At 39.9% G+C, this 13,585-nt stretch overlaps 1 protein-coding gene across 2 annotated transcripts in view; it reads left to right on the forward strand.

Moving 5' to 3' along the window:
* The window catches only part of Npr3 (natriuretic peptide receptor 3), a 60,450-nt gene that overhangs the window by 22,942 nt on the left and 23,923 nt on the right, over positions 1 to 13,585 (forward strand). For both annotated transcript variants that reach the window (XM_032898772.1, XM_032898773.1), the window contains exon 3: positions 1,043 to 1,209. In XM_032898772.1, the coding sequence (XP_032754663.1) occupies positions 1,043 to 1,209 (167 nt within the window). The remainder of the gene's footprint in view (positions 1 to 1,042; positions 1,210 to 13,585) is intronic.

The raw sequence follows: 13,585 nt of genomic DNA on the forward strand, positions 1-13,585 counted from the left end.
TTTGGGGCCCTTCAAGCTACCAAAATTAAATCAAAAGAAGAGAATGAGACTTCCCCAGATTAGCCTTCACTTTTGTGAGGCAGGATCTGTGAAACAACAGTGTCTCTGTGCTTCAGTTTCCTCATCTGTTAAGTAGAAAGGATATTTTGAGGACTGAGTTTATGCTGATAAAGTGTTCAAGATATCTATTACCCATCCATCACCTGTGTGTTTGTATGTATGTATGTATGAATGTATGAATATATGAATAATCTATCTATCTATCTATCTATCTATCTATCTATCTATCTATCTATCTATCTACTTATCTACCTATAATGTATCTTTCATTATTGATATATGTGTGCTCAAGATATTCATGACTTTACACACCGATTTAGCATTGTTTAGTACTTTTGATGACCTTGTCAATACAGTACAGATAGAATCCCTCAAGTCCACCCTTTCCATCCTGGGAAGATGAAGAATATTGCTAACCTCTAGCTTTTAACAGTACCAACCTTGTACGTGATCTTTCCTCATGCTTTACTGTAACCTGCACTCCAGGTCCAAATAGCATTGTGCTTGTTTGGCCACACAAGTGACTTGGTTCATTTCCATAATAGATATTTGACAGATAGATATTGATAGATAGATGATAAGTAGATAGATAGATAGATGGATGGATAGATAGATTCATGCATACATACAGACAAACACACCCATAATGGAAAGCAAGTAAGTGTGAATAGAAAGGAACTTTGTTTCTGCAGTGCCGCAGTTCCGGGGGGCTGACAATCGGAGTCCCATGGTTATTATAAGGCAATTACATCAACAGAGCTTGTCTGTCTCTCTCACATTTCAAAGGAACATGTGTCCGGAGAGACAGCTTCTCCTTTAATGATTTTGACATTGTCATATTATACCTAAGCGCAGAACTATGACAATACCTCTGCCTCTGCTGCCAACGGTACCATGTGGGGACACATGGCAGTTGAAAAGACAGAATGGCCTCTTTATGGTGACTGGCTTGGAATTATAAATATTTTCATTTCTCCCGTAGGAGATGGCTCGTGGAAGAGAGGGGACAAACACGACTTTGAAGCTAAGCAAGCTTACTCATCCCTCCAAACAGTCACCCTGCTGAGGACCGCGAAGCCTGAGTTTGAGAAGTTTTCCATGGAGGTGAAAAGTTCTGTTGAGAAACAAGGGCTCAATGAGGAGGATTACGTAAGTGCTTGATTATGAACCTCGCCCTCCAGCATCCTGAAAACAGGCTTCTAATTAAACCAGAGGTGACAAAGTGTCCCATTCTGAGCCATTCAAAAATTCCGAGAGTTCAAGTCTGAATGTTGCTGTCGCCTCCCGTGTTTTTTTTTTTTTTTTTTTTTACTTTTCCTCTCCCCAACCCCCCCCCCATCATCAGTCCTGCAATTCACTTACACTCCTCCTTTGCAACTGCTGAAGGGTGGAAAACGGCCTTTTCCCGGGGACCTGTGATGCAGAACAGGGTGTCTGTACACTCCCATCATTTACTAAGTTAGGAGCGTGTTGCGGGAGGGGGAGACCCTGTAGATTCCAGTCATTTACTAAGTTAGGAGCGTGTTGCGGGAGGGGGAGGAGGCAGTTGAAGGAGTGCCCGGGCTTTGCATGGCTAATTTGTCCAAAGCTTGGTGGCAGAAGATATTTTAGGTTTTGGAGGCTCGCTCTTTGCACAATGCATGTCCTCTTCTTGGTTGGTCTGTTCCTGTCTCTCGCTGGCCGTGGAGTTTTCTCCTCTGCTCTGCGGCAAGCTGCTTCCTCCTTGGGTGTTCTAGGTCTTCCCGCTCCAGAAACGTTTTTTGTTACTCATGCATTTTAAAGAAGCTCAGTCCGGGCTAAGGGTCAAACACCTCCCTGGTCGCTATTGTTCAGACGGCCTTTGGCACAGTTAGCTCTGTTTCTGAGATGTTCAAATCCATTCTCAGGGTGGAGTGAGCAGAGGGCCTTTGAGTAAGTGGGCTGAGGTGGGTGTGCGGGTCTGTCTTCGCTTCCCTGTCAATAGTGAAAATTAAAGGCATTTCATGTACATATTTTACCCAGTGGTCCATAGTAACTATGATTTGAAAGCTGAGCGGCAATGTCGTCTTGTCTGCTTCCTTTCTGAAGTTGTTAAAGTTTAATTACTTCATCATATGTTGTCTGACGTAATTGTAGGCCAACCAAAATCTCATTAAGAAGACTATCGCTATGACTACAACTCACAGTATTTTCCTAATTCTAGTATTTTCAAGAGTATTTGCATTTGTGAACTATGATACTGCCTCTCCATGCTGACTTTTAAAAATAAGTAAAATTTACAATTTTAAGTAGAATTGAGGTTATTATAATGATTTATTCCAATTCTGAGGATACATTTAATTTTCCTTTTTATTTTTCCAGCTCTGAGAGTCAAACCCAGAGCTTTGTGTGTGTTCCACCATCCAACCTGCCACCCTTCCTTTTCATAGCTTTTGAGCACAGTCGCTTACAAGGTTAGTCCACAGTTGGCTGTGCTGTGTTGGGGGAGAGAGCAAAGGAACTAGAGTCAGGAGTCTGGGCTCCTGAGGACAGGAAGTAGAGCAGTGCGGTGGGCGGTGCTTCATCAGTCTAAGGCATCACGTGGACAGCTTTGCTCCAGGTCCTTTAGCTTCTCACGTTTGCATCCACGGGCATATCTGTCTGCATAGAACATAATTTCATAGAGCCTTGCATGGGCTCTGCCCCTGTCTTCATCTCATAACCAGCAAGTGTGGTGGACTCATTAGTCCTCCTCGTAGTACTATGTGGTCACCAGGTAATCACGTGACTTCCAGGTAGGCTCTGATTTGTTTCCTTTTAACACTTCTGTTTCTTCATGCTTATGCTGATGTGTCTACTGCTAAATTAAATTTAGCTGAATTCAATTATTAAATTGAGTATATTGAATGAAAATAAAATATAAATTATAACCCTACAGCACCAAGAGGATATTGAATCTTCTGAGCTTTAAAATGCAGAGTTTGTGTTACTGCAGAGGACAGCATTTTGTCTGACTGATGCATGAAGCACGGTGCTTAATGTAGGGGGTTGAGACAGTATCGCAGATTGAGAAATCCTCTTTTATTTTTCTTCGGTGAAGGTTTTTCTGTTTTTTAAAAATGAGACGCTTTCCCAGCATAACAAATAAAAATGGCGCAAGCATGAAGGATTGCTTAGACGAGGGTGAGGAGAGACCTTGTGCCTTTGAGGTTTTGCTTTAGCATTGCAAATTGAATGATATCCCGGATCCAATTTTATATTTATTAGAGTCACATCCATATTAGCATATTGCTAGCATCCCTAAGAAAGCTATGATCTTTTCAAAAATGAAAATGTGTGAAATTAAAAAAAATTTTTTACAGGCTACATTGTAGCACTAGAAAGACAGAGAAACAATAATTCTTAAACAGTAAAATTATTTGAATATTTTAATAGCACAGTGATTTTATATTTTTGCTTAAACTTGGATGGATTAACCAATTTTTTAAGTGTATATGTGAGCATATGTGTGCACAATCATGTGTGCATGTGTATGTACATGTATGTTGAGCTCAGTAGTCGACGTAGGGTGTCTCTCTCCTTCTCTATCTTATCTATTGAGGCAGTTTCTCATGGAACCTGGTGCTTGTTGATCCAGATAGTCAGCTGGTCAGCAACTCCTGGGGATCTTTCTGCCTCTGCCTTCCCTAATCTAGGATTACAGGCGCGTGCTGCTACACCTGGATTTTTGCGTGGTTGCTAGAGGCTGAAATCAGGTCTTCAAAGCTTTTGCAGTAGTCAATAGAGTGAACCACTTACCTAGCCCCAGTTAATACAGTTTTGTTTTTGTAAAATCGACCTTCATTTCCATAACTTGCTCCCTGTAAAAAAATTAAAAATTTAATTGAGAAAAACAGGGGAAAGAGTGTCATTCCTTATTGAGGATGTGGCCACAGACAGGTTTTCCAAGGTCCAGTGCATGGTCCTCACCCCTGTACATGTGGACAACAATCACTGGGATTAGTGGCCTATAAAAAAAACTGAACAAACCAGAAGACATGAAGATGGGAATGGGCATGTTCAGAGGACGTAGAAGACTGGAGGGGGTGGACGTTAGATGGAATAATGTTTTCATTGTATATATGTTTGCAATTCACAAAAATAATAGAGAAAAGGGTGGGAAGTGGAGTATAAGATGTTATACAGAGAACATACAGTTTCCCTCAAGGTAACACTTGGGAAAATTATATGTAAGATGGTGGCCAGGTGTTGGCAGCAGACTCAAGATTCTGCTTCCTTATACGTGTGTGTGTGTGTGTGTGTGTGTGTGTGTGTGTGTGTTAAGCTCCGTACTTTATCACCTGTGTGGATTTTCATGTTTGAATTCTATCCAATGCTGATATATATATATATATATATATATATATATATATATATATATATTTCACTTTTTGAGACAGGATCTCATATAACTCAGGCTAGCCTTCAACTCACTACATAGTGAGAAATGTCTTTGAACTCTCAATGTTCTTGCCTCAAACTCTCAAGTGCTGGGATTACAGGTGTTGCCCACCACACTTGGCTCTATACTTATTGTGACAATCGGATTCTTTATTCTGTTTGCAAGGCTATATGTTAGTTTGTTTCCTCATCGCTGTGTGTGGTGGCTTGATAAGAATGGCCCCGTATGTATTTGAATGCTCATATATTTGAATGCTTGGTTACTGGAGAGTGGTACTATTTAAAAGGATTAGAAGGATTAGGAGCCGTGGCCTTATCAGAGTAGGTGGAGACTTTTCAGAGGAAGTGTGTCACTGGGAGGTGAGACTTGTAGTTTCAAAAGCCCATGCCAAACCAGATTCTCTCCATCACCCCTCTCTCTCTGATGGCACATCAGAATATACCTCTTAGCTACTGGCTCCAGGCCATGTGTGCTGCCATACTCCCTGCCATGGTAACAATGGACTAAATCTTTGAAACCCTAAGCAAGCCCCCTGTTAAATGCTTCTTTTTAGGAGTATCCCTTGCCTGAAATGCTTAGGACCATAAGTATTTGGGGTTTCAGATTTGTTTTTAATTTCGATAAATACATATACGCACATTATTTGGAATGTAGAATCCAAGTCTAATTGTAAAACACACTGATTCCTATACATCTTAGACATGTGGATTGATGATAATTTTGTACATTATCTCAACTGCCCCTGCCTTTTGATTGCAAGCCACCACAAGATATGAGGAGGTTTCCATTTGTGATGTCACACCAGCACTTAAAGTTTCAGGGATACTCAACCTGTATTGTTCTTACTTTTTTTTTTTTTTTAAATTGCTATACTGGGGAAACATCAACCCTGATCTCTTCTCAAATAGCCAAAACCTTTTCTAGTATCCTGTCTTTGTCAGCAATGCTCATCAGCCATGGGTTCTGTGTATGGACCTCCTTAGGGACACAAAAAGTTCAGCTTCACAGATGGAGATGGTGTGAGGGTAGTAAAAGTGTCCACAACAGGGGTTCTGAAGACCACTTGTGGGTCACCGATAAATGCAAACCAAGAAGTAATGCTGCATTGGAGAGGCCCCGGGGTCTTGAGGCCTGGTTCAGAAAAGGTTTTGCCAAGTGCCTGTCTGGCCTCCACCATTGGATTTTGTATTGGGTCACCTACGTGTGCAGTGGCTCTCACTCAAGGGCATTTTAATGGAGCTGCTTAGCACTCTGCCTCAGGAGTGGTTCCAAATCCACAGTGCTGGTATTTGGTTTTAGAATGCGCTGTATGGTGGCCAAGCTGAGATTAGTTGCATCCCCTGACTCCTGGGCCAGTGACTTTCTTTTTCCACTACATCAGTCTGATCCTCTTAACAACAATGTACCCAACAAGGAGGCAAACTTATGACCCAAAGATTAAGTGTATCAGGCCCTCTGCGTGAGCCTGGCAGGCTGAAGTATTTCCTTGTTTTCTCTGTACTCACCAGTCCAAAGTACACACTTTTAGCATATCAGTTTCCCTTCACACTCTCACATACTTGACAACTCGTGCTAAGATTCAGTGTCCTCTTCAGCTGCAGTCACCCTTCACCCACATGTAAACCATCATTTTCTTGATTATCAGATACTGTTTGTTGAGTTCTCTGGGGAGCATGGCTGTGAACCTGATCCTGGAAAATGTGTGCTCCCAGATGGAATCCTAATCCTCTAAAAACTCATGAGTGGGAAGAAAATACCCACAACCTTGAGCTTTGAGGTCACATCATAGATGCATTCCTGTGTCAGTTCACAGAAAATGTCATGCACCTTAGCACCAGGACATGTGGATGGTAGTCATCTCCAGCAGAATGATGGAGGCAGAGGGCCCTTTTTCAGGCTTTCAGGTTTCTGTAGGCGCTTTAAGGAGATGAAAGTTTCCTGCCTCATGATGCATTGACTTCTTGTAATTACATACCCGACTCTGTAAGTGCACAGTATATACATTTTGGAGAAAGGAGTCAGTGTTTCACCTAGGTGATCTATGTAGAAAAAAGAAGAGAACCACTGGGCTAGATCATGGCTACAGCTGGATAGTATACCATTTGGTTATTGTCCTGAGGCATGTTTATTTACACAGATAAGAACAATATTTGTGCAGGATTACACTGAAAAAATCATTTCCCCAGAAGAAATATGAAGAAAATGCTAAAGTTCTATCTAGTCTTATATTAGAGAAACCATTAGCTTTACTTCTGAGATGACGTGCTCACTTCTTACACATTCATTCATTCTGCACTAGTGAGTCAGCTGACTTTCCAAGACCTGCTGTGCTCACTACTATTTCTTAGGACTGGGTGAGCCAAAGTTGAAGACACTTTTTTTTGGCTCTGGCAGCATCCCTGGGTTCTCCTTCCTGTAAATCCCACTCCTGGCCTTGATCCATTCTTCCTATTGTATTTGGCACTTTTGAGACCTGTTCACCAGCTGGAACTTTAACAGTTGGCTTTTCCCTTGGGTGAACTTCACCTTCTTTTCCTGATGTTGTTTAAATAAAAATATCGTAGATTTCCAGATTGAAAGGGCATGATACAATGAATGAAAAAGGTAGTACATTCAATTAAGTAGTACATTTTTAGTACTATAAGGATTATAGACGTATATAAATTCCTCTGTGTCTCCTCCCTTCTGGGCTTCTGACTACACAGTTGATTAATGATTTTGCTGATATTGTCTATATGCTTTTAAAATGGATTATTTACATTGTTATTCTTGGTAATAAAATTTTGATACTATGTCTTGATTCCTGAAATGGAAAAAAGATTAAATTGTTTGACACATTATTTTGTCTCCTAATATTTTCTTTTCTTGTTAATTTTTTTTTACAAAATAAGGTTTGAAGAAAAGATAAAAGATAGTATTCAGAGATTTTTTATTATTATGCTCATGTAAAGATTTACAGCATAATCATATATGCACTTGTTGTTCCTCCTGTACCTTCTCTGGAATTTAATGACAGTTTTCTTATTTGCTTTTACATAGTTCTTACTATTTTATTTTAGTGCCTCAGTAAAGGGTTTTATGTCATGACATTAATGCTTTGAACCTTATCTTTCTGCTCCAGTTTGGAGTAATTTCTTATTTTAACATCAGTTTGGAACTGTCTTTTAGTTTTCTCTTGTATTGCATGATCCTTTTTTTTTTTAGATATCATATCTCCTTTTTTATTCTTAAAATTCTTGTTTGTTTTGAAGAAAGAGTGCATCAATGGGAAAAAGTTTTTGATACTTTGTACATTACACATTTGGTACTATATTAATAATAATAATTTCAACATTAAGTTGACAGTTTAGCTGGGTATAAAATTGTAGTTTAAAGATTCTTTTTCCATAAGACTTTGATGCCATTACTTTTATTTTGTAGCTCTTATTGTTATCATTTTAATTCTTTATTTTAAAGTTCTGTTTTCTTTTCCTGTCTATCCTTCAAGGCTTTTAGTATTTCCTCTGTTTGATTGATTGTATCAGTGAGGTTCTAGTAAGGCAAATAGAGCCAGTTCAGCAGGAATTCAATAGAACGAACAGAGTTCAACATGTTAGAGGAGATGATTCCTAATGGAAGAGTAAAGCAAGCCAGAAATTAGAAATTGCAAAAAGTCATCATTAGGATCATGGGGATCTATTAGGTCCCCAAAGTTTGGGCTGCCCACAAAAGCTAGAAGGATGGAAATATACAGTTTTTACTGGAGATATTACTCAAGGCAAAGAGAGAGTTGGGAGGGGGTATATCCTGGCTTTCCTCTTCCTTCTGGTTCTATTCTCTTGCCTGTGTTCCATGCAGACTGAACTAATCAGGAGTAACATGACAGTGAAATACAACCAAGAGAAGTTATCTTTTAATGATGTAAAGCAAAGTGACACAGAAGAAGGAAGGGGGAATGAATTAGAAAACAAACAAACAAACAAACAAGCAAACAAACAAACAGAAAACTGGACTGATTGGTGATCTGAAAATTCTCAATGATGAGTCATGGTGTGAGTGTGTTTGCTTATCCATTTGTATTTTATATTTTGTTATTTGGAGGACAAGGTCTTGCACTGTAGCCCTGACTGGGCTGGAACTCTTTATGTAGCTCAGACTGTGGAACTGTGGAAGCTTATTGTCTCCCAAATGCTGAGATTATAGATGTGAGCTACTGCGCTGGGCTTGGTGTGTGTATTTTAAAATCTCGATGTCATGGTTTTAGTCCCTCCTTCAGAAACTTTTAGAGCTGAGTGGTAGTCATCTTTATCTGGTTCTTATATTATCTGTCTCATCTTCTAGTACATATGCTGTCAAAGCAAGTGTTATTTCTAATTCTGCCTTTTCTTTTCCTTTCTGAGAGATTGTTCTGACTTTATCATCCAAACTACTGGATTTGGAAATGTCTTTTATATTTTTAATTTTCAAAAGCTTTCTAGGTAGATTTGGTGGTACATGCCCATGATCTTGGGAAACCAGGGCAGGAGGATCACTACAAATTCCAGGTCAGCTGGGTCAACATAATGAGTTCCAGACAAGCCAAGACTTGAAGATGCTGTCTTCAAGAAAAAAATAAAAAAGATTAGAAATGAGAAAGACAAAGAAAAACCTCCATACTTTCTGCTTGTCTGCGTGGATCCACACTTCAAAACAGCACCTTGACTTTGGTTCTTGGACACAGAGGCTTATCTTCCTGATATCCCTTCTACCAATTCTAGAGTATATGCTATTTTTATTTAATTTGTCTAAAATTGGGGCTAATTTTGTAATTGATGCTCTGTCATAATTAAATAAACAATCAAGGTAAATATTATCCTATCAAAAGGCACATCAATGAGTTCTTTCTCATAACTGATGCTATTTATGCTTGTTGAGTTAGGAGTCTTGTCATCCTTTTTATTGTCTTATTTATCCTACATTCCCAATTTCTTCCAGGTTCTTAGTTATTGCTATTTTATCTTTTCATCTTCCATACTGGAAGCATTTCATGAGTGTTTTTCTCCTATTTTTGCGTGCCTCCTTCAGCCCTCCCCAGGGCTTTGATAACAAATCTGTCTAATGTTGAACTGGATTGGAGCTCCATGAGCATCAACCCAGCTATTTTGAAGAATCACCTTAAGCATTATTATCTTGAGTACATTTTTTTCTCATAGGATGGCCAGTTTCATTAAAAAAAAATTCTCTTCTGAACCCTCTGGAGGTCATTAGGCTGTATTAACTTTTGGGAGCCAGGAAAGGAGTGTCATCTAAGACCCCAGACTTGCAACTCTTAACAACATTCTCCACTTCACATTTTCCCTATCTTCATCTGTTCCGGGCACACTCTTTTGCGCTTACATTTTCCTCAGTGACATACTTGTCTTCTGGCAGGATGGGGAAGAACAGTTTCTTTCTTTTCTGTGTAAGCTTAGTAGAGGGATTCTGACTTCCTTTTTGTTGTATATGGGTATGTGTGTATGCATGTGCATACATACATGTATCACAGGCATGTAAAGCTAGAGGAAAACCTGTGATATTCTTTAGGTGTCATCCACTTGTGTTATGAGGACTGTGTTTCTCGCTGGCCTGGAACTCGCTGGAACTGGCCTAGTAGGTTTGACTGGCCAGACAGAAAACCCTAGATATTTCTCTATCCTCTTGGTCAGATTTCTTGACTTCTCTGCTTAACAACTGTAGATTCTAGCCGGGTCTTCTCATTTTTAGGTTTCTGCTATTTAAAGCTCAAAGTTATGTCTAACAAGTCTTAGTTTAAAAGCTAAGTGTCATTATCATTAGCTGGGTATAGAATTTGTTCATTCTTTATTGTAAAATTACTTCCTAGTTAACCCATGTGCAGGGCACCATAGGTTTGTACACAGAAGTACACACACTGTAGGAGAATTTTATTACATAAGAGTACTCAGCTGTTTGTAATACTACATCAGAAATGCTTCTTGGAAATACTATTCTAGATTTAGAGTATACAGAACCAGCTTTTCTTTAGCTTTAAGCTGGCCACCAGCCTATATTGTTTAACTGCAAAGGCAAGCCCTAATGCTGGACTCAAGGGTTAAGGCATTGCACTGTTCTGTGCCTAGTTTGTTTTACAAAGACACAGCCGCAAGGCTTGCAGATGTAGGATTGCAGCCTAATTCTAATGAATGGATCAGGATTCCTCTGATGTATAACACCTGTGGCATGTTCCCGAGGACTAGATTCTGATCCCCAGAACCACCTGGTGGAAAGAGAGACTTGACTCTTGCAAATTGCCCTGATTCCCACATGGGAAGCACCGCTTGTGTTAGTCCCCTCACAAACAAACAACTAAACATTAAAAGAAAAAATAAATAAAAAGAGTGTGTAGTGTATATTAGAAAAAAAGAGACAATTCTGGATCTTAGTGCTTCGTGGTTTCAAGTTCAGTTTTACAGTTTCTAATGTGATCTGTTTTTAACCCTGGGTAGAATTTGGTAAATACTGTTTTGTATTTCTAACCAGGTATTCTGAGCAGAAGGGGATTTTATGACTTGGGGTATTTGCTCATTTGTGGTTCTCAGGCCACCCATAGCTTGCTTTTTCTTTTTCTTTAAAAGTTGAAAATTTGGCTATTTAAACAAATACTGTGGGAGAGTCTGATGTGTGGCAGTGTGGCGAGGGGATGGGATGGGGTGCCTTGGGAGCATGTTTTCTATCCTAGGTCTCCCTCTGATGCTCACAAATCAATGCGGAGTGGGGGGATGGGCAGCTCATTAGGCGTTGTATTTGAGAGACACAAGGTTTAATAAATAATTGTTTAAAGAGCCTAGATGTGACATATTGAGACATTTAAAGTGTTGAAAAGTAATACTGTAATTTCTCTGAGGGGGAAGGTCTCATGGTATTTAATCCATTTAATTTTATCAGTCATCAATCAAATCTCGGTGAGGTATTTATTTCACTCTCCTTTTGTCTCATGCTATGTAATTAGATCCAAAATCTCTTAGTTGAAGAATGGAAAAGTTAGGTCTTCAGCGAAACAAATGAAAGAGAAGAGAATGCAGTTGATGCAAAATGTACTTGCCCCACTCTGACAGCACTGCGCAGTCAAGGCTTCTGCAAGGCTGCATCGGAATGGAAGGGCAGCCCCTTCTCCTGCAGCTTCCCTTCCTCAGGTCTCACCCCGTTTTCTCATAGCCAGCCAGGGGTAGTTTGTCCAAATGAAAAGTCCTTTTCAGATGCAGGAGGTCCTTGCTAATTTTATTTGTGAGAATAGAATCAAATCTCAAGTTGGTTTTAACAAAAAAAGAATGGTGAGTCTGTGTGCAAACATATTGATAAGATTAGTTGTATTAGGAAAATGCATGAGGGATTTTGTTAGGAAAAAAAAAGAAGGGGGGATGGAGGCATGGCAAGGGGTTTTTGCTAGCTAGAGAAATATTTGCTGGCCTTCAAAACTCTTAAATGAAGATTTTGGACTTAAAAAAAATCACTGTCATTTTCTTAAAGGTGGAAATTGTTTTAAATTATTCTGGTGACTTTTAAATAGGTTAAATAACACGAATAGACTATTTGAAGATGTTGGAATAATCTGGGTTAAAGCTTTTTTGACTATAAATAAGCACTCATTTGCTTGTGATTGTTACACATTGTTAGGTGTGGCTTTCTAACTGTAAAAAGCTTTGACCTAGCACACTGGAAAAATACAAAGAGGCCCAGGGCTTACGCAAAAGGACTCTGAAGCCAAGCATCCTGTTTTATCCCTTTGAATGAATGTGGGGTGGTGTTAGTGTTTGTGGCGATACAGCAACTTGAGACACAAAGATGTTTGCAGCAATGGTGATAACACTCTCACGAATGCATGAGCGGAATAGCATTGTGCACGCAAAGCCACCCACAACTGAAAGGCTAAGGAGTTTTCTGACACTGACTGGGGTAGAAGGGCATGCCAGCTCACCTGGGCAACTTCCTTACATCTGAAGTACAATGTAATTATTCTCAGAGAAGTCTGTTCACCTCGAATCCATACTGTAGGCACAAGACCAGTTTGACCTGTGGGAAGAATGTACCTAAGGCTGAAGAACTGCACTTGTGAGCCTGTAAGGCCTGGGAGGGAAATATTAGCGGACAAAATTCTTTTCTCTGCATTTCTCATCCTTTCTAAGGGCTTGGTGTCAACCTGGGGTCTGGCTATCCCTTCTTTACTCAGGGCTCCTTTACACAGTGATGTTGGGGCTGTAGATTAGCTTCCCCAGGAGACTGAGTTTAAAGGGAGAACTGGAAAAGGAAGGCCTGAGGCGAATGAACCTAGAGGAGGTATTGGGATTGTGTTGCCAGAGAATGTTCTGTGGATGTCAGGCATCCCTCATCTGCTGCAGGAGAGTAGTGTAGAACCACTTATGAAGTCACCCAATGACTAGAGGAATAATGGTCCTTTCATAATTTAAACTCTATTACATGAGAGTTTGATTTCAACTCAGTGTCACAACAGAATAACTCTGGACCTGAAGTCATTTGGTAGGAGCTAGAAGGAAATGACATATGTTAAGACTTCCAGCTTGGGAGCAAAGGGGCCGATAGGCCAATTTCAGCCTCCCCAGCCACTGCTAACAGGGAATTTTGATGTTGGATGCTGAGTGTATCCACAGGGGTTTTGTTTGTAACTATAGGGCAGAGATTTGGTTCAGGAGGCCATTGTTCATCGATGCTGCTCTCTTCATTGGTACATGAGGTGGGAGAGCCCAAGGCAGTGGCTCAGTGATGTTGGTTGACCTTGTTCAGTTCATGTTTAGACCACCATGTTTGTGAGATGTGTGTGGGTGTATCTTCTAGGAGATATAATCTTACAGCAAACTCCTTGTTCTTCTGGTTCTTGCAATCTTCCTGCGTCTTCTTCCACAATGATCCCTGATCCATGTGAACATGAAAGAGGTTGGGAGAAGTCCAGAAATCTCAGCCCTATACAAAGAACTATAAACAACTAAGGAAAGAGGACAGCGGGAGAGATAGTGTTCCCTAGGGTAGAGCACACTGATTGTTTTTTCTAACACCAAATGGTCATCCGTGAAAACACACATACAAATGACATTATACAGACTAACTAGGTTGTACATATGTATTTAGAAATACATACATACATACATACATACATAC

Source organism: Rattus rattus, chromosome 3 (genome assembly GCF_011064425.1).
Source record: "Rattus rattus isolate New Zealand chromosome 3, Rrattus_CSIRO_v1, whole genome shotgun sequence".
NCBI classification, from domain to species: Eukaryota; Metazoa; Chordata; class Mammalia; order Rodentia; family Muridae; genus Rattus; species Rattus rattus.